Genomic DNA, 18809 nt, shown 5'->3' with positions numbered 1-18809 from the left:
CTAGACAAATGAGGAGTTGCATCAGATGGAATGAATCGTCAAACTGCCAAGAAGTACCATGTGGAAAGAGTTTACTGAAACAAAGGCTACAATATGAACACTAAAGGGATCATTCAGATGAAGCAGTAGCTTTTTTACTGGGACCATAGGTACTGAGAAATATTCTTGCAGCACACAGGGTACCAATTTAAAATTGCATTGTTCACAAATGGACAAAAGCTTTTTTAACACTTTAACACTTTCTGAGAAATCAAGCAGTTCTTTCTTCAGTCCCCAGCACCGATTGAATATGAAAATATGTTCTCTCTAAATCAGCAAAATTACAGAGTGTACACAGTCAGCTTGAAAAGCCCTCGGAAAGAAAGGGCATTCCTATGACATCTCTAGCATCATGATAATGAGCTTTTGAAGCGCTGAAAGCACAAATTAGATAGCTCTTTAAAATAGTTTATGGGGGAAAGAAAACGTATCTTCGTATAAAGGATAAACTAAGCACCCACCATTTTCCTCTCAGAATACAGCACTGCAGAGATAATTAGCCATAGGTGTGGTGTCAGAGAGACAGAGAGAGACAGAGAGAGAGCGAGAGAGAGACAGACAGACAGACAGACAAACAGATAGACAGACAGACAGACAGACAGACAGACAGACAGACAGACAGACAGACAGACAGACAGACAGACAGACAGACAGACAAACAGAGCAAGAGAAAGATAGTCAGTGAGTGTGGGTGTGCTTGTGCTTGTGTACGTGTACAGTATGTGTGTAAAAAATGGTCTTCAGACTGAGGATCCTTAGATGCTTATTATAACATATTCAGTGCTAATACTCTCTTTAATTTAACTGCCATAAGTGGTTTACATCCTTGTGTAGAGCCTGGGATGAGGATGCCTAATTAGATTACTTACTTCTGGGACATCATTAATATTCATAGAGGTGATCCAGGCTTGCAATCAGGACACTCGCTACTGTCCTACAGGGGGACTGGCTAACATGTCTACAGTAGCATTTTGCAGAGGGGTTTACAAAGTAGTTTTATTGATTGTGTCATGGGTTACTGAGAGATGAAAGCTGAAGACACAGAAGAAGTATGACTGTGTTTTCTCTTAATGTTTAGTCGTTTATGGAAGCTTTTTTTTTTAGCTCTCTCTGGTAGAAGGCAGAAAATACTGTGAATCCTTTGGCCAGGGGGTCATAGAGTCAACCTGTCAGAGGACCTCTCTCTGATCTTCTCACACCGAAGGACTTTTAGGTAGCATCCCCCACAAAGGCTCTCACACATCTGGGGAAAAAGGTCACACGACCCTCTGTGAAGGAGAAGCCGGTTCCCGCATTGTGTATCCATTCCCCTACAACTATTTGAATGGCTGCCAGGCTCGGGCACTACTCTGTCCGGCGCGGGCCGGGCTCGGACAGAAAAATTCAGCCCAATCCACACTCTACAACAGAATAGGAACAGATAGGGAATGAAACAGGAGATGTGAGACTCCGGAAAAGATGTTTTTAGCGGACCAATCATAGCCAAGGGGTATCCGAAGGCTATCCGACATTCCGAGGGATAGTCCTGAAAATCAGGAGGTGCAGGAGGTGCTCGGGGAGGGTGTTCCACGTTGGAGAAGGCATATCCTGTGTCTGTCTCTGTGAAAATGGAGTAGCATAATATGACCTTTAGGCATAGAGTTGATGTCAAGAGAACTGTGGCACATAAAACCATCTGTAAGTGTTTATGAATGTAACATATGCATGTTTACAAGTTCTAGTTGTATTATTTGAATAGAGTTGTTATTACTGTTACATTTCTTTATGACTGTATTTCCTCTTCAGGATTCAATTGTTTAATTAATTTAAATTCAATTCATTTCCAGCCTCCCAAGTCTTTCTGGTAGAAATATGTTTCTTCAAATCAATTCACATCAATGTGGAAGGCCACAAGATGACAATGTCCATTCTGTTTGCAGCTTGGGACTGTGTCCTACAAGTGTGTCACTAGCTCGTCGTTTCATTCACTGTCATTTTCTACCGTTATTGAGGTAAATAGACACAGGTCTTTCTCTGTAGGGATCCTAAGTGTAGTCAGACACTTCTAATTAGAGTGTTTCTAGTGTTTGGTCTCTTTTCTCTTGCTGCTGTTTCTTTTCTTTTCTCTATTTTTGAGCTTGGGGATCCTCCCAGGCACTCCTCTCCTACTCTGTCTGTTTGGGGGTTATGTTCTTACCATCTCATGCAGTCAGTTTTATCATTCTGTTTGGGGTTTATGTTTTTACCATCTCATGCATTCAGGTTTATCACGTTTCTTTGGTCATTTAGGGATACTAATCCATATCCGTTTTTACCTTACATTCAGTGTAACTTATACGGAACATTAAATACATTAATTATTTATTAATTTACCATTAATATTATTCCAAGGGTTTGCTCTTACGTCTAACAACTTGCCAATATACTGCTTGGTAATATTGGAGCTCATGTAATGGAGTCCGATTAATTGCGTTTTCTACAATATTTACTAACATTCCACCTCCTCACTGAGTGATTGTGTCGCCATCACATTTATTGCAGCAGTTTACAATGCTTGTTACGACTGTGGTCGGTTGTTATTGTGAAACCAGAGTGTTTCCTTCCTCAGTGTGGAATCTGCATGAGGTGTATCAGGTTTGAATGCGTGTGTGCGTGTTAATTAGAGTGTGCAATTACGAGGCGTTGATTGGAGGAACAACCGCCGGCTTGCAAACGATTGGACCCTGGCCGATTTTTTGCCTTTTTATAGTTTTTAGTGAAGAGTGGGACAGGAAATGAGAGGGAGAGTGGGCAGGAGAAATGACATCAGGCCGGAATCGAACCTGTGTCCTCCATGGGCATCAAGCCTGAATGTGGTCGGTGCCACTGTTTGCGCCACAGTCCCCTCCAACCACTTGTAGCTTCTGCCATGAAGATTGCTTTGTGTGGCGCTAAGAGGTTGTAGGAGTAGGCTGCCATCACTCCGTAACATCCACCCTTGGTGAGGTGTGCACTGCCCTGCTATTGCTTCTAACATTTGTGACAGTGGCAACAGCCGAGTGATCCTTTTCCAAATTGAAACTTGTTAAGGCCTACCTGTGGTGCAGCATGGAGCAGGAGAGTCTGAATGGGCTGTGAAATGACTTACCTAGTCATCTATAGAGTACTTATTCACGTTATATATATATCAGTATGCGAGACAATTCTGAGAGACGGCCGACCACATTTGGTTACAGTTCTACACTAGTTTATTTCTTAATGCATACTGTACGTCTACTATTTAACATAGCATACAGTCGCATCCTCTACTGGTGTGGTGTGTCAATGCTATTACCAATACATCACAGGCTGGCTATTCTGTCCATTTAAAAAGCATATCATGCATCACCACTTTTATGTTTGAAAGGCATCGTTCGGCTTGCAGGTGTGCTGTGCCTTTGGCTGTGCTCAGTCAGCCTGTTGGTCTTGACGTTCAGATTTTGCGCCTAAAACAGCTATATCGTACCGTCTCGTCACATTATCAAATAGAGACTTGACATTGGACAGCAAGATATATATTACCCAGCAATCATCACTGCATATCTGTATATGACAAAACTACCAAAGAAAATAAGAAATGATGAGGCTCTGGCTTAGGGGCCCCCTGAGCTCATGACTGTGTGTGTTAGACAGGGAGGTAAGGTTTGTTGATTTTGATTAGGTTATCTTGGTTATGTTTCCTTAAACACATTTGTTTGTTTGTGATTTTGGCCTTAGCCCACTCTGAAGTTAAACATTTTTAACCCGTCGGAGCAAATAACCTTTTAAATAAATACTGCACTGGTTCAATCTCAACCATCTGTTTCGGTGGCTGCTTAAGACCGATTGGGAAGATTAGTCCCTTCCATGTGGTGTCTTAGCCACCCCAAGAAGGGGCATAACAGCTTGAAAGGTCATCATGTGATTTAAAACAAAAGTGAACTTTTGATTTTAGAGATGGGAAGCCAGTCTGGATTTGACAGGATAAGTATGAGGACAATAAACATGAACTGAGAGAGTAGGCAGCATGTATGGCTCTCACTTGTTGTTTTTTTCTAGTATGTTAATGTGGTATCGTTGTGAAAAACTGCTTTAGGTTTGGTATAGCTGCCTTCCGTGCCTTTAACCTCTCAGCCTCTCAGTGACTGAAAGCATTGAAAAGCTGTAGTTTTCCAGCATTACGTTCACAATGTAGCATCCATTTCATCTAACAAACATTCTTAGTCATGTGAGTCACAACAAAAATGTTGCTCACACGTTCTACAGGAGAAGATTTAGCAATGTCACAGATTGTCAGTGCTGACATATTTGTTACCCACTGAAAGCGTGTACTATGAAGAGAACACAAACATCTCTGTTTCCTCTCTATTATTAGTTCAGAATTGTCAGCCAGCGCTGCTCCAGATTGCTGAATTGTTCATGTCTGCACTCCCCAGCTGCTCAGTAATAACACTGTGCATCGCAATGCCTGGAAAAAGCGAGTATCTTCTTATTAGCTCGGTTGCTCTCGCACAGTTCAGAGACTAGGCGAGCCTACTGAACACCAACCAGTCCAATTAGGTTGATGGCAAGGTTGTAAAGGAGTGACATTTTCCCCAAGGTCTATCAAAGTCTTCCAAACTTCACTCTTCCAGCATGACATTATAAGGACTTGGAATGTGTTGTCGGGTTTGAGGGAGTGTGCGTTCACTATTTAGAATGCTCACTGAAATCCATGTTCTTGATAAGCAGCTGTGCATTTTGCCCCAAATTTGAAACCCAGTTCCTTCTGCATCCCGTAGTCTGGGTCAAGCAAACTGGCCTACTTAGTAAAGTTGTAAATATCACTCATATCTATCTGGCTGGCTACTGTCATTCACCAACTTTGGGCAACTAAGCAGGGTTTCCTTCTTCTGATGACACACCTGCATCATCATTCCCACAATGCCAATATGACCAGTTGAGCCTAGGGTCGCCCAGTGGCATGCTATAGTATAATGACACTGATGTATAGAAAATGAGGCAGTACATGTTCAGACACTGAGATGTGCATGTGTAATCTTTTTGTGTTTATTACTGAGATCCTGTTTACTAACCTGTCTCTTGTCTCTCCCATTTTGCATGGAGATGCTGATGGCTATGATTGCTTATTGTTCCTCATCGCCAAAACCTATAATTACATATATGCATCAGGCAACCTAGCTCTGTCCACTCATAACCTATAATTACATATATGCACCAGGCAACCGAGCTCTGTCCACCCATTCAGTCTCTTTTCTTCCCTTCCTGCTCTTGACTGTTTTTACTGTGGGTTGCTGCTGCAATCTGTCCACCTGATCTACTTGAAGAAACCCTCTGCCTAGAGCGGTCCATTCCCACCAAACAGTTAGGCACAATTGCTATGTATGCTTATGATACATCTTATGTACATGTTGTGTGCCAGCCTATTAACCTGTAATAACATCATCATTGACACAGTTTTCTGCTTCATGGCTCTGCTTATCCTTATAATAGTAACCTGTATACTGCACACTGTATACACACTCAACTGGTCTATAGCCAATACTTTGAATGCTGACTGTCTTCTTTTTTGTCCACGTATGTATGTACAGTACATTGTCCATGTATCACATATGTACATCTTGTATGTATCATGTAAACATGCTGCATATATGATAATATGTTTGACCCTGATGCATATGAATTAATCCCCTTGCCTTTGATTCACTCTTCTCTTCATCTCTTCCATTCCTTTCTCTGACATAAACATACATATTGGTAAACATAAATAATGCAGCTATAATAGCTAAATAGCTAAATAAAACATGCACTATAATAGCTAAAGAACACATGCTCAGAGATTTAAATGAACATATGATTGTAAGTGAGCAAACTCACACTAAACGGTGGAAACACTGGAAAGAGTCAAGGGAAGCCAATGTAGTCACACACTGAACAGTCTGAACAGTAATTGTTTATTGTTTTTAATATTCCAGTTACACCTTCACATAATGCGCTTTTATCCTGAAAGTATTTACAAAATCCTACAGTGTGCTACGGCTCACAGCTCCTGTGTTGAAGGCAACAAACAAACATTCTGGACTGGTCAACCAAGCTGTCGAAATACAAACACAACACAATTGTGCCTCAGTTGGCCCATTCCATCCCCACGGTAACGCTCAGTGCCCAAAAGCAGAATGGATTGTTGATTGGCACCCGGTTCCATGAAGCTAACAGTTAAAATCTTTACATATCCCTGTTACGCCGTGTGCGTTGTCTGTGCCCAACTCAGTCACGCAAGTGTCTGGCCCAAGGGATATGTATTGAGTGAGCTGGCATTTTCTGACCAATTGTCAGTTTTCATTCAGCTGTGCTAAGGCCCCTCGACATACAGAGTAGGCTACACGATAAACGATCGTGGAGCAGAGAGAGTGGCAGAGAGTTTTTCTCTTTTTGTTTGTTTGTTTTAATATCCCGAAAAGGCGTTCAGCACAGTTAAGACACCACATCCCAGTGGGCTGTGACAGTGGAGAGTAGAACAGTAGAGAGTTTCAAGTATTTATAAGAGATTTTGAATGAACTAGGCAAATAATGATCCTGCTGCAGAGAAGCAGCATTGTGCTGTCAACTATTTGGATTAAAGAATACAATATAAATTATGAGAGAGAAACACACTTCAGTACATTTACAATAGTGGGTTAAGAATGAGGGATGTCTTTAAATCCCTGTTATAATACACAATGGCTTTCCATACATTCAGATCATCTCTTTATCGATCTACAAACCTGCCATATACTATGTACTAGCTCCAGTACATACAATGGAAATAAATGCATTGCACAAACCCAGTAAAACTTTCTTGATTTGTCAGATAAAACCTTTTGATCCATTTCATTACACTCTAGGTTTATTCACAAAAATAATTCTCAGCAAAAAAAGGCTTTTGGAAATATCAAAATAAAAATATCCTACGCTTTCAAAAACAAAACGCATTCCTCTGCTGTTAAGTGCAGTTTAGTTGTAATAATTGTAAAGAAAATGTGTTTTATACTAACTGCAATAGAGTACAATAAGTCTTGCCTAAAAAATAACAAGTTTACAATCTCTGAACCACATAAATGTTCATAATCTAAGTAATAATCCATAAATATTGATAACAATAAATAAAAATGCATTAAATATGTATCTTCTGATAATATTTAAATGTACAGATATTCCTGTCAACATTTCTATACCCACTGATTACTAACATAGCTGGCACTGCAGACCCACATCACGACTAGCTCAAAGAACAACACAACCTTAGGTCTTCATGGTGCAAATGGGGACGACTATGACCAAGATCACAGTGCAGGCGGCGGCTGCAATGAGCGCTCCAATCTTGCACGCCTTAGCCCTCCTGAACTCCGCCTCTTTGCGCTTCAGCAGCGAATCATAGCCTGGCGTGTAGATATCCTCCATCCAGTACTCAAGGTTGTTGGGATTCAGGGACTCCTGGGTCTGGGGGGGCAGAGGCAAGACAGGGTTTGAGTGAGCAGAAACTGTGTGTGTGTGTGTGTGTGTGTGTGTGTGTGTGTGTGTGTGTGTGTGTGTGTGTGTGTGTGTGTGTGTGTGTGTGTGCGTGTGTGTGCGTGTGTGTGCGCGTGTGTGTGCGCATGCGTGTGTGTGTGTGTGTGTGTGTGTGTGTGTGTGTGTGTGTGTGTGTGCGCGTGTGTGTGTGTGTGCGTGTGTGTGTGTGTGTGTGTGTATGCCGTCGTCACCGATGTGTTCCAGAGTGTGAAATGAGACACAGGGCATAGATGAATGGAACTCTTGTCTACTCCTAAAAATAGTCAGAGCACAGAGTGCTGAAGCGACACATTTGACTTGAATGGGATTTTCAGCAAGTGCGCACTGCCATTTTAATTGATATTCGATTCATTCCTAAACAAGGGAGGGGGAGAGGAATACATTCTCAGAGAGAGAGAGAGAGAGAGAGAGAGAGATAGATAGAGAGAGAGAGAGAGAAAGAGAGAGAGACAGAGAGGAAGAGAGAGAGACAGTCCAGCAGCAAAATCACTGAGGTGTGGACTTCAAGACTATTCTCTGCGTGTCTGTCCTTTGATGGAGTCTGGACGGGATGCGTCAGTTGGGCACAGCAAACCGCATGAGCTTCTGGAGCTTTACACAGAGAACAGCAAGAGGCTTTCTGACAGCTGTTAGCCTGCTGGTGTGAGCCAGTGTTATCATCTAAAAACCAACTGTGGTATAGAAAACACTGGTCTGCAGACACCATCGATCTTCAGCATAAGCCATGTCCTTGCGGACGTCCATTTCCCACGGACAGCGGCAGGCGTGTGCAGCCCGGACACTAAATCTTCCACTTGGCCTGAATTTATTATCTTCCGAGGGACTCTGGGCACCATGCTAAGATGCAATTCTGAGAGGGAGGGGGGGTCACTGCACTGATTGTCAGTGTCGAATGTCTTTGAACAGAATTGGTGTCTTCCTGTATGTCCTTGGAATAAGCTCCCCCATATCATCAATAGTACTTTAATTTCAAGGTGGCAGAATCAGTCTTAATGGGCTTCAAGCAAGACGTTAAAAATGGTCACTGATGGTGTAATAAAAAAATTCTGCATTTAGTGGAGATAAAAACCTCTTTTAAGACCTGTTAAGCCACAACAGGGTTGAGAACAAGGACATTAAAGGGCCTTGCTGGGTTACTGAGAAACACTAATATGTTGTGTCCTTGGCTAATACAGTATTTCACCACTCATATAATGAAATGCTGCAAGAATACTTTCAAATATAAATCTGCTACTTCAAGCACAAGGTTATACATTTGCAAAGGTAAAACAGTGATAACAGTTCCAGTTGGTGTTTTGTGTGTGTGTGTGTGTGTGTGTGTGTGTGTGTGTGTGTGTGTGTGTGTGTGTGTGTAAAAGTCCGTAAAAGTACACAGTATTCCTGTGTCCAGATTTGACCTTAAACACGTGCATTTTTCCCGCTTGAAGCATAGTGGCTTGATGCCAGTACGAGGAAGAGGAGAATGTTTGCAGGCCAAGGCGTAATAAATATCCCAAACAACCCTGTGTTTGTCACCATGAGGAATGGCCGTGGGCAGGCAGGGGGCATTAACTGTGTGTCTGCACTGTGATTACAGTAATTTATGGATTTGGTGCGATGTGGAACAAAGGTCAATTATATTTTCTCCTCTCAGAGACCCTCACAGTTGATCATATCGTAATGAGATATCAATGCGGTTGAGAGTGATTAAGTGCCCTCCATATTGAATATGTCCCTGCCATTTCTGTTATGAAGTGAGCCTCAAGTGTCTCCGAGGCTGAACCATTGTCTGGATGGTGATGAACTGAAGCTTGTTTTTTTGTGTATATTCTCGTGACCGTGAGAGAACAGCATTGACATTATTTGACAAGCTAGACACTACGTGTTTTTGCTTCAACATAGAAATAGGTGTTTGCCACATAGGAAGTGCAGTTGGACCATCAACACTAGCCCCAATACTATGGTTTGGTTTGGGTTTCAATTTGGGAGAGTCAGAATTTGAAACATCCCTCGCAATGTGTGTGGATTATATGGGTTGTTAGTGCATGCAAACTGTAATACAACATTAGCTGCTATGAAGTTCAAAGCCTTGTGCTCCACGAAAACAAAGCAAAGTGGCACAGCTGCGGCAAACAAGCATGGCCTTTGAGCACATTAAGATCACTTCACCTATCAAACACCACATTTCTGCGGCCTTGTACTAATGCAGCACATCCTTTCGTTTCAGCCAGAGATGCAGAGAAGCCATAAACCCACCCTCTACATCAGGGCCAACAGGAAAGCAGCCATGCACTGGCTCAAGTCCGTCCAGTCGCCCTGTCTGTATTCGATTTCAGAAGAAAGATAAGAGATTCAGGGCAGCATGCGCAGGGGAGGCTTTCCTGTTTTCAGGTAAACACATTTAGAGGTTTGCAGGCTAATTAATTGCAATCAGCTTGGTGTCTATTTCTGGTGATCATATAAAGAGTGCAGGTGTTAAATTGAACACAAGAGGTGACTACGGTGCCAAAGCAATCACAGCGTACATGATAAGCTCTCAGAGGGAGAAGATTAATAATGCTTACAGTAGAAATGTGTTCAGTGGAACGACTGAATATTTTTGTATTGCTACTTTGCTATGCAATTGGTTTCATCATTCAATTTTCGAAGAGTGATAAAAATAAGTCCAAGTACCGTATAGTATAAGGTCAAGTCTCAGCCCTTCATTATTTCAGTCCCGTAAAAGGTACGCTCAAGGACGGTGTCATGCCCCCTCAAAATGAGTTAGGCCAAATTTTGCATTTTATTAATCATTTTTTATCTATCTTCTTATAAGTGCAGATTGTACTACGCCTGGTTTGGTGCTTGGAGAGATGGATTACAGATTCAAAGGTTACAGATTCAGGGAGCACATCTTCTACTATCACAGCCAATTGAGGGGGACCACACTCATTTGGTTAGAATGTTCAGTACTGACTGCCTCCAAAATATGCTTGAACGATTGGCCTTTCTCCATTCTCCACTCTGAGAAATGTATTTTGGGACCACAGACACACAATGCTCCTAAAAAAGAAAGGTCCAGTTGGTTCAACTAGAAAGATGAAGCATTGCACATAGCCTACATGAAGTGCAGTGAGGGTGCACAGTGCAGTGTGTGTGTGTGTGTGTCAGCATGTTTTGAAATTGGAACTGGGTTGTTGTGTTGGTTGTTGACGCAAACTCGTATTATTAAGCATTTACATTATAGAGTAAGTTCGCCAACAGCAGTTCGGTAACCTTAATGCCCACTGATTAGATTTGTTCTGGCGCTGAGTCTGGGTAAGCTAAATGAGAAGAAGAAATCACAATATGCTAAAAATCTCTGCATGTCCAAAATCTTTTAAAATAACAACTGAATTGCATAGATCAAGTATGTGATGCTTTTATACTGTGGAGCCTCTGGTGGTTCTCTCATTCCCTTCATAAGTCTATAACACACTTCTGAGTCTGACTTCCTGCTTCTCACATCTCCACTGTCTGAGGCAGACCTTGATGACTGACAGGTCCCTCTCTTTCTCAGGGCTAGACACAGTTGTATTGGTCTGCTCATTCGCAATCTCTTGCAATCCACTGAAACTTTCACATTGTCGGGTTACAGCAAAAAATACGAAAGTGAATTTGCAGGGCCAATGAAGCTCTGGCCTTTTGAATAAAACTGACCCCACAGATGTGACTGGGGCATATACATAGGAGAGGGTCTGTTTCCATGACCTCATCAAATCCCCTCAACACAAACAAAGGCTTGCATTTCAGACATAAATATACCATTGTTCGACTGATTTGGACTTCTCCTTTTCTATACATACACACCTTCAGAAGCCCTGGGCAGAGGCCTATAGCAAAGGGTAATCTCGATAAACAACAGCATAAGATTCTAGACATTACAGAAACAGGCGAAAGTTGTCATAATATGATATTGTTTTTGGTCAGTAATGAGAGAGTTAAAAACCAGAAGGAGCACACACATAAAATGTGGTTCTAGTTCTGCTCAAATGTGATATAACCCGGGGCATGTTTACAAGAGCTTATCTGGATGTGTCAATACACAATGTTCAGCCGCGTAGAAATCTGCTAAAGATCAGATCACTAGACGTCATGTCAGACCTACCAATCTAAATTAAATCAAACTGCTCCACTTACATTTCAGATACGTATAGGTCAACAGGGGGGATAACAGGGAGATGGGGGTGGTACTCACCTGCAGATCTAATGCGGCCAGCTTGCCCTTCTCTCCTGAGTTGCGCTTGTACTCCTCTATGGTCCAGGAGGGCTGCGAGCGCTTAGCCTCCGACAGGTGGGTCAGCCTCAGGTCGGTGTAGAGAGGGCTGCCCTTGTGGGACTTGACCGAGGGGGAGAAGTGGTTGGGGCTGAACACCTGCTCTACCAGGTAGGAGTCTTTTGGAGGTTTGGAGGAACGGTGAGCTGATTGAATCTCATACTGGCGGTCCGTCTGTGTGGGGGTCAAAGGGGAACAGATCAGTGTCTTGTGGGATTATGTAGGGGTTCAGTGAGGTTCAGTGGTGTGTTTCATGGTCTGCAACAGTTCATTATGGTTGAAAAATCTCTGCCAGAAGTGATTGTGAAATCCCGATCATACGGCCTTAAAGAAAAACCAGCAGTCAGTACTTTCATTCTGAGTTAGAATCCTTTGAATTTATGACTGCCTATTCCCAAGGTCTTTTTGTATTCTTTGCAGTCCATGGGTGGGTGATTTCTTTTTTACCTTACAAACAATGTGTAGGGTTTAATCACCAGAGAAGCATCTTGCAACTCTCTCCCCGTGGGTAGCAAAAAGCCCCCAGATACAGCAATATCACAGATATTGTGTTCTAGGATGGTAAAGGGAGCTCAAGCTTTCTGCTGTGCAAAACAAGACCAAAATAGTTTCTGCAAACATGCTAATTCCCTGGTAAGCATCACATCTCCCAGCCTGGTTATCCCAGCTGGTCTGGCCTGTGTGTTTTTTAGCTGAGTCTGATATGCTGACAAGGTCCTGTGGCCCCCGCTGCACACTGCTGTTCAAGAACATCCTACATTTACATTTACATAGAATCTGTCTTTGTTTACATAGAAGCCGTAAAACCCTCAAACCATCCATTATGCCAGCAGTCAAAATAAGTTACATGTGGTAATTCTAGCACCACAGTCTCTTGTTTGGTGCCACAACAATGAAGCCTGACAGGCATCCAAGGAGACAATGCCGACAGTGCCTATGTGACAACCCACACTACAATACTAAATTGAGGTATTGCATAAGCTGCCAACCCTACGCAAACAACATCAACATTCATAATGAAGACCTGACTCTGGGCTTGGTTGTGTAAATCAGGTCGAGACAATAGACAGTAAACTAAAGGCAGTTCACCACCAGGTGTCAGTTAAGCATGTCTCTGTGGATCCAAATTCCACTCTGGTGGAAATAACAGATCTGTCTTTTGCAAGGTCACTCTGTCCTTCAACAGCACCTCTTGGAACCAAAGGTGCAAATTAAAAAAACAGCATGTTTACACTCCCAGAACAGAGAAGCGCCAGCACCAGAATGAGACTCCGCTCTAAGCCGAGGCTGTGGCCACTCTCCCTGCAACGCCAGCAACACCCACGTACCCAGGGATTAGCAAATTCTTTAACATGCATAGTTACCCCTCTCTTGCCAAAGATCAATGGCAGGGAGAAAACACCACCGCAGCACACTGCATTGATGTTATTGATTTCTTAACTCTGTGAAGTTGCCTAGTAATTTGGGTGAGTACCAGCTTCCCAAATGAGCAACGCCTAGCCTTTGGACTGTAAAGGCACATTCCACCTCTGGAATCCTGCAAAAACAAAGTGCTTTGAGAAGAGGGGGTGATTTTTCACTTCAGATAATGGGATGTGGGTGCAGCACTGCTCAAAAGATGTTCGGTTCGAGGAACAGAATCGATGTGTGGCTTCACAGGGAAGCTTTGCATAGCAATGGACAGCTAAATATGCCATTTTGATTGAATTGAATTTTTCAGCAGCAGTTTACCCCAAATTACCCAAAGCAAAGCCAGAGTGAAAACACTCTTTCCCCCTGCAGTTAAACATGGTCTGTAGTACTTGTACATCTGATCGCATTATTTAGTTGCACATGCATATAATTACATGCATCCCATAGACTAACAAGGCTCAGGATTTTACTTTTGAGGATGTAGGTGCCTGTGTAACTGGACGAGCTCCAAATAAAGCTCTGGCCAATCAGGCTTATCTGTTGATTGCCATAGCTTTGCCTGGTGCTGTAGCAATCCTGGCTCTGCTTGAAGGACAGTTTGCATTGGCATTTCCAGAGAACAGCATGTGCTAAGGACAGAGTGGCGTGGAGAGCGCCAAGTTAAAGGATGACAGCCTTCTCATGTCATCACACCTCAAACAATCCCACGGCACTGTGACAGCTCGGCCAGGCCTCGCTGCCTAGTCAGCGACAGCTATGAGAGGTCAGGCCAAGAGAGGTAGGAAGGAGGATGGAGGCTGCTGGTAACAGAATGTGGTGGGCTTTTTTTTCTCTGGACTTAGGCTGAATCCCATTTCTCCCGCTACCCCTTCGTCTTTCCCCTTCCCCTCCGTTTTGCGCGTTCATGTGGAGGGGTAGGGCTGTCCCAATTCACGTTAAGACAGAGGGGTAGGGGAAGGGGAAGCGGCTTTTTTTTTCTCTGGACTTAGTGTGCTCTCTTAGAGTGCCATCTGCACTCCTCATCTTGACCTTCATCTGTGCAAGGTGGAGACTCAGATGATCCCCCAGAGCAACTTTCACTCCTCTCTCTGAAAGGCTCATCTCTCCTAAATCGAAAGGCGGTGAATCATGCAACAGATTTGCCTTGAGGCTTTGAGGCTAGCTCAGTGGGCTGGTTAAATGATGTTGTATAACTTAGTTAGGAGTTTATCACTGTTGTGGGGGCACAGTAGTGTGTCCCATAGGTGGCATTTCATAAGGAAACCAGCCCTCATAACTACTCGAGAGGAGGGAAAAAGCTCCCCCAAATGACTGGCAGCTCTGCCACTGAGGGACACATTGCTGCCTTCCTCCTGGGCTAAGCGCCAACCCTATAAAGCAGGGAGAGATGAACTCCCAGACCAGGGGGACTATTTTCTTCATGTGATGCTTCCCTGGCATGTTTAAATGCAGCACACTGACAGTGATGGATACTGATGGCATAATAATGAGGGCGTGGTGGTCCTCCTCCCAGGATCCTCAGTCAGGCTCCTGCCAGGGGAGAAGGGGATCAAGGGCTGGCCAGAGGGGCCGGAGGGGGGGGTGCTTGGCGGGCTGACAGTCAGCAAAAACCTGAGGGAGAGTGAGTGACAAGAATAAAGCCAACATGCCATTCATTTGAAATGAGCTGGCCTTCACGGCTACTGTCCCCCCCCCCCCCCCCCCCGACGCTTGTTGCCCGGTGCTTCTGAAGCTAGGGATGGGGGCTGTGTGACAGGTTGGATCAGGACACCTTTATGAATTAGTAGAATCTACATTTGGCATCCCTGGGACTGCTGGCATGAAACAAAGACTTGAAGTAGTGTGCTTCCTGCCATAAGGGACACTGTTGAACGGCGTGCTCTTTCAGGGTGAACCCGGAGCAGAAGGAAAAGATCAGACTGGAAGACAGCCTTTACCATTTAGTTGAAATATTGAACACGGATGACGAGTTAGTTGAAATGTATAGAGCCTACACAGATGCTGGCTGAAACTGGAGTAATTGTGTATTACACAACAAACAACAACACAACAGATGTTTTTTGTGTCACCTACTATATGTATTTTGTACAAACAACACCTTAACGCCTCATTGTTCAAAGTGATGAATGTAGAGGGATGTTGATCTGAGGGAGATTGAAATAAGCCCCTGGGTTCTGAAAGCTGATGAAAGCTCTTGCAGAATACTGCACCTGTTCTGAGGCTGATTTTTTTTTTTTTTTAAGATTTGTTATTGGCTTTTTTATGCCTTTAATTGTAAGTTAAGAGTGGGACAGGAAATGAGAGGGTGAAGAGGTGAGGAGTGGACAGGAGTAATGACATCAGGCCGGAATCGAACCTGTGTCCTCCATGGGCATCAAGCCTGAAGCTGATTTTAACGGCATTACATCTCTCTTCATTCCTCCCGCTCAGACGAAATCTGTCTCATTTCTGCGCAAGCTGGTGTGAGAACAGCTTCTTGAATTCCTTCCACCACATGACGCCTGTGACCCAGCTATCGCATCCAAACAAGCCCAGCTCCTCTGTGCCCCGCGCCTGTTGTGAGTCTCGCAGCTAGCAGGAGGGGAACGGCACGGAATAATCTCAGTAGATCTGAGGGAATTTTTCATGTGTTGCTGATAACTCGGTACAACTGCTTACTCTCTTTGCACGCTGCTATTGTCTCTTACTATCCTTAGTGGTGCTCTTGCGTGACAGTAAGGCCTAATGGCTGACATGTCGTTATTCATGTAATATAAATACCTCAGTGTAGACAAATTTGAATTACACAAATACAATTAACACTTCGGCAAACTGAAGTACACACGTCTTCGTGCGATTGCTGTGATTGTCTTTAATAAGAACATTATGGACAAGGGTTCTCTCACCTCTTTGGCTTTTCGGTGTCTGTCCTTGCTCTCTCTGTCCTTCTCCTTCCCTTCCTCCCCGGGGTGGCTGGAGTATGACACAGTCCTCCAGTCCCGGGGGGAGTTAGTGATGCTGGCCACTTTGGACTCGGTGGCGCTGTTCTCCTCGTTCAGGGAGCGTGAGGACCGGCGGGTGAATAGGCTCTTTTTCAGCGCCTTCACCCTCAGGCTGTCACTGCCGCTGGCGTCGGAGCAGCACCACTCCTGGTTACTGTCCACCTTCACGTTGTGCCCGGTGGTGTGGCACTGGAACACGTGCGGTGACAGGTTGGCGTCCAGGTGCATCTGGTCCGCCTGGCCCGACTCACCTGGCTTCCCGTTAGCATCGGGCTCTTGGATCTTCTTGTCTAGCTTGGTCAGCTTGGAGAGGACCTGCGAGACCTCTCCGCGCACCCCGGAGAGGGACTCCAGCTTCTTCTCGATCTCCCCGATCCGGAGAACCAGTTTGCACACGCTAGCCTTGAGCTCGTCGTCCGAGCTCTCCAGCGACTGGAACAAGCGGTCCAGTTTCAGCCCTGACTTGGCCAGCTTTATGGTGTTCCGCTCAGGCGAGCTGTCCCCATCAGACTTGGTCACCTGAGAGAGGGAACCATTGCTGTTGTAGCACGACGACTGAACCATACTCAGGGATTCACACACACTCATGTCATCCAGAAAGCGGAAAATGTCACTGATGTCATCACTGACAATCTCAGAATCCTCGTCAGAGTGCTTGAATGACTGCCTGTCAACATATTTGCAGTGGCTCGAATAGTCCTTAAGCTTTCTTTGCTCAGATTGTTCCGTTTGTGTCCCAACACTTAATCCGCTATCGATATTACCAGCTTGAAAAGACGCACAGTTTACACTTTTGTCTTTGTGCCTTTTCACACCATCTCTTTTATCCCCATTTGGGACACAAGCCATGGAGGCCATGTCCTTTGTTTTAGGTCCATTAGACTTCTTTGGAAATCCTAAAGGTGAGGCAGTGGACTTCTCTTTGGCACACTGATATGGTTTATGGTCATTGTCTATGCTGTTGATGTTATGACGATGATTGTCTTTTGGCTGCTTGCTGCCCAGAAAAGACCTCTCGAAATCAGGCCCCTCCTCAGTGTTCAGACTGAGGCTCTTGACCGGCCAGTGGGGGGGCTGCCTGCCCTGCCTCCCCGCCGCGGTTCGCTTTGTGTTCACGCACTCCGAGACCGTGGTCGGCCCAAAGTACGTGGACGCCTGCAAGTCGTCCAGGCTCTCGTGCTTCACCCTCTTCTTCTCTGGAGCCGGGGAGCTGACCGGCTCAAAGTAGGGGTTGCTGTACGGCAGTTCGAAGCTGTGGTTGAAGAAGGTGGGGGGCTTGTGGTAGTCCCTGCTGTGGTGTTCTCGGTGGGGTTTGAGGCCCGCCCTCCTCACCTCGTTTTTAATCACGTGGGGTGAAAAGGCCACCATGTTGTGAAAGTCCTCCTTGAAAATGTTCCTTTTTTGCACGCACGAGTGCACCGTGAACGGCTCGGCGTTGGATATGAACACTTCCTTTCTCCCCGTGTTCATTTGCAGGGAGTCCTGGTCTGTCGTTGACTCACTGTCTATATCCATTGGGAAATATGTGCTCTGCATTTCACATGGAGGAGGGCTGCCGCTGGAATACTGGGGAAGGTGCTGGAGCTTATCCAATGAGGCTGCTCTACATTTCAAATCCTTGTTGACTCCCAGGAGGAAGTTGGGGTCGGAGGTCGGTATGAACGGCTGACAGTTGTTACAGTCTGATTTCGAGCCGGGGGAGTTACGGCTAATAGGATGACCTCTGACGTCCAAGAACTCGTACGTTTTGTCGTGGTCAGCATACTTGTAGACCTCGGTATCGGAGCGGCAAGACTCGAAGGACTGATTCTTATGGACTTTTGGCCTGCGTCCCATGGGCAACTTGTCTTTAGCAATGCCCCCATTCATCTGAATCAGGTTAAACATGGTGACAATGTCAGCGGCCACCATAAGCTTTTTGGACTGATGATCTTCCACTGAGCATCGCATCTTGTCTCGAAACAAAGTGGCAGGGAAACTTGGGTCCAGGCAGGCTGTGTAGAACAGCAGACTCCGCAGCTTGGCAAGGTGGACCAGGTCAAATCGAGCACATAGAGACTTACAGAGATCCTGGTAAGATACACTGGTGTACTTGGTGTCCAGCTCCTCCAAAATCCTCACTAGAAAAAGCGAATACTCCGGTACGGCATCCATGGCTGATCTTACTGAGCTCCGATTCTTATCTTAAAAGGAAAACAAAGCCCTATAGGAAAGAGAACTGGGATTAGTGGCTTCATGTCCTCAAATCCACCACTTTTACGGTTACTGGTGTTATTAGATTAATAATGTTAATGCATAGTCACACTGTCCATGCAGCCATCATCTCAAATAAAATAGTACAAACACTGTCATTGGTTTTACTTCTATGGTAGTTACAGATACAAAAATAATTATATTTACATTTTAACATTGTTACATTATTATCAAGCATACAGGAAAGGCAGATATTTACACATGTTATAATCCTACAGATGGAATCAAGACCATAATGTGAACGTAAATGATAGCCAACAATCTGTATTCGTTTTCTTTTTAGAAATGTCTCTGATGATACAGACCCTTATACATGGGCACAAATC

General features: G+C 44.4%; 1 protein-coding gene across 1 annotated transcript; it reads right to left on the bottom strand.

The window, feature by feature from the left end:
- Nucleotides 1–6367: 6367 nt before the first annotated feature.
- minar1 (membrane integral NOTCH2 associated receptor 1) lies at nt 6368–18384 on the bottom strand (the record flags this gene model as incomplete). The annotated part of the gene is made up of 3 exons (XM_080843362.1): nt 6368–7494; nt 11759–12010; nt 16135–18384. 3 exons carry the CDS (start codon nt 18382–18384, stop codon nt 7297–7299), a joined length of 2700 nt encoding a protein of 899 aa, XP_080699488.1. The 3' UTR covers nt 6368–7296.
- Nucleotides 18385–18809: the final 425 nt, after the last annotated feature.

Source organism: Sprattus sprattus (assembly GCF_963457725.1).
Source record: "Sprattus sprattus genome assembly, chromosome: 8".
NCBI lineage: Eukaryota > Metazoa > Chordata > Actinopteri > Clupeiformes > Clupeidae > Sprattus > Sprattus sprattus.
This window is presented reverse-complemented; position numbering and strand designations above follow the sequence as displayed.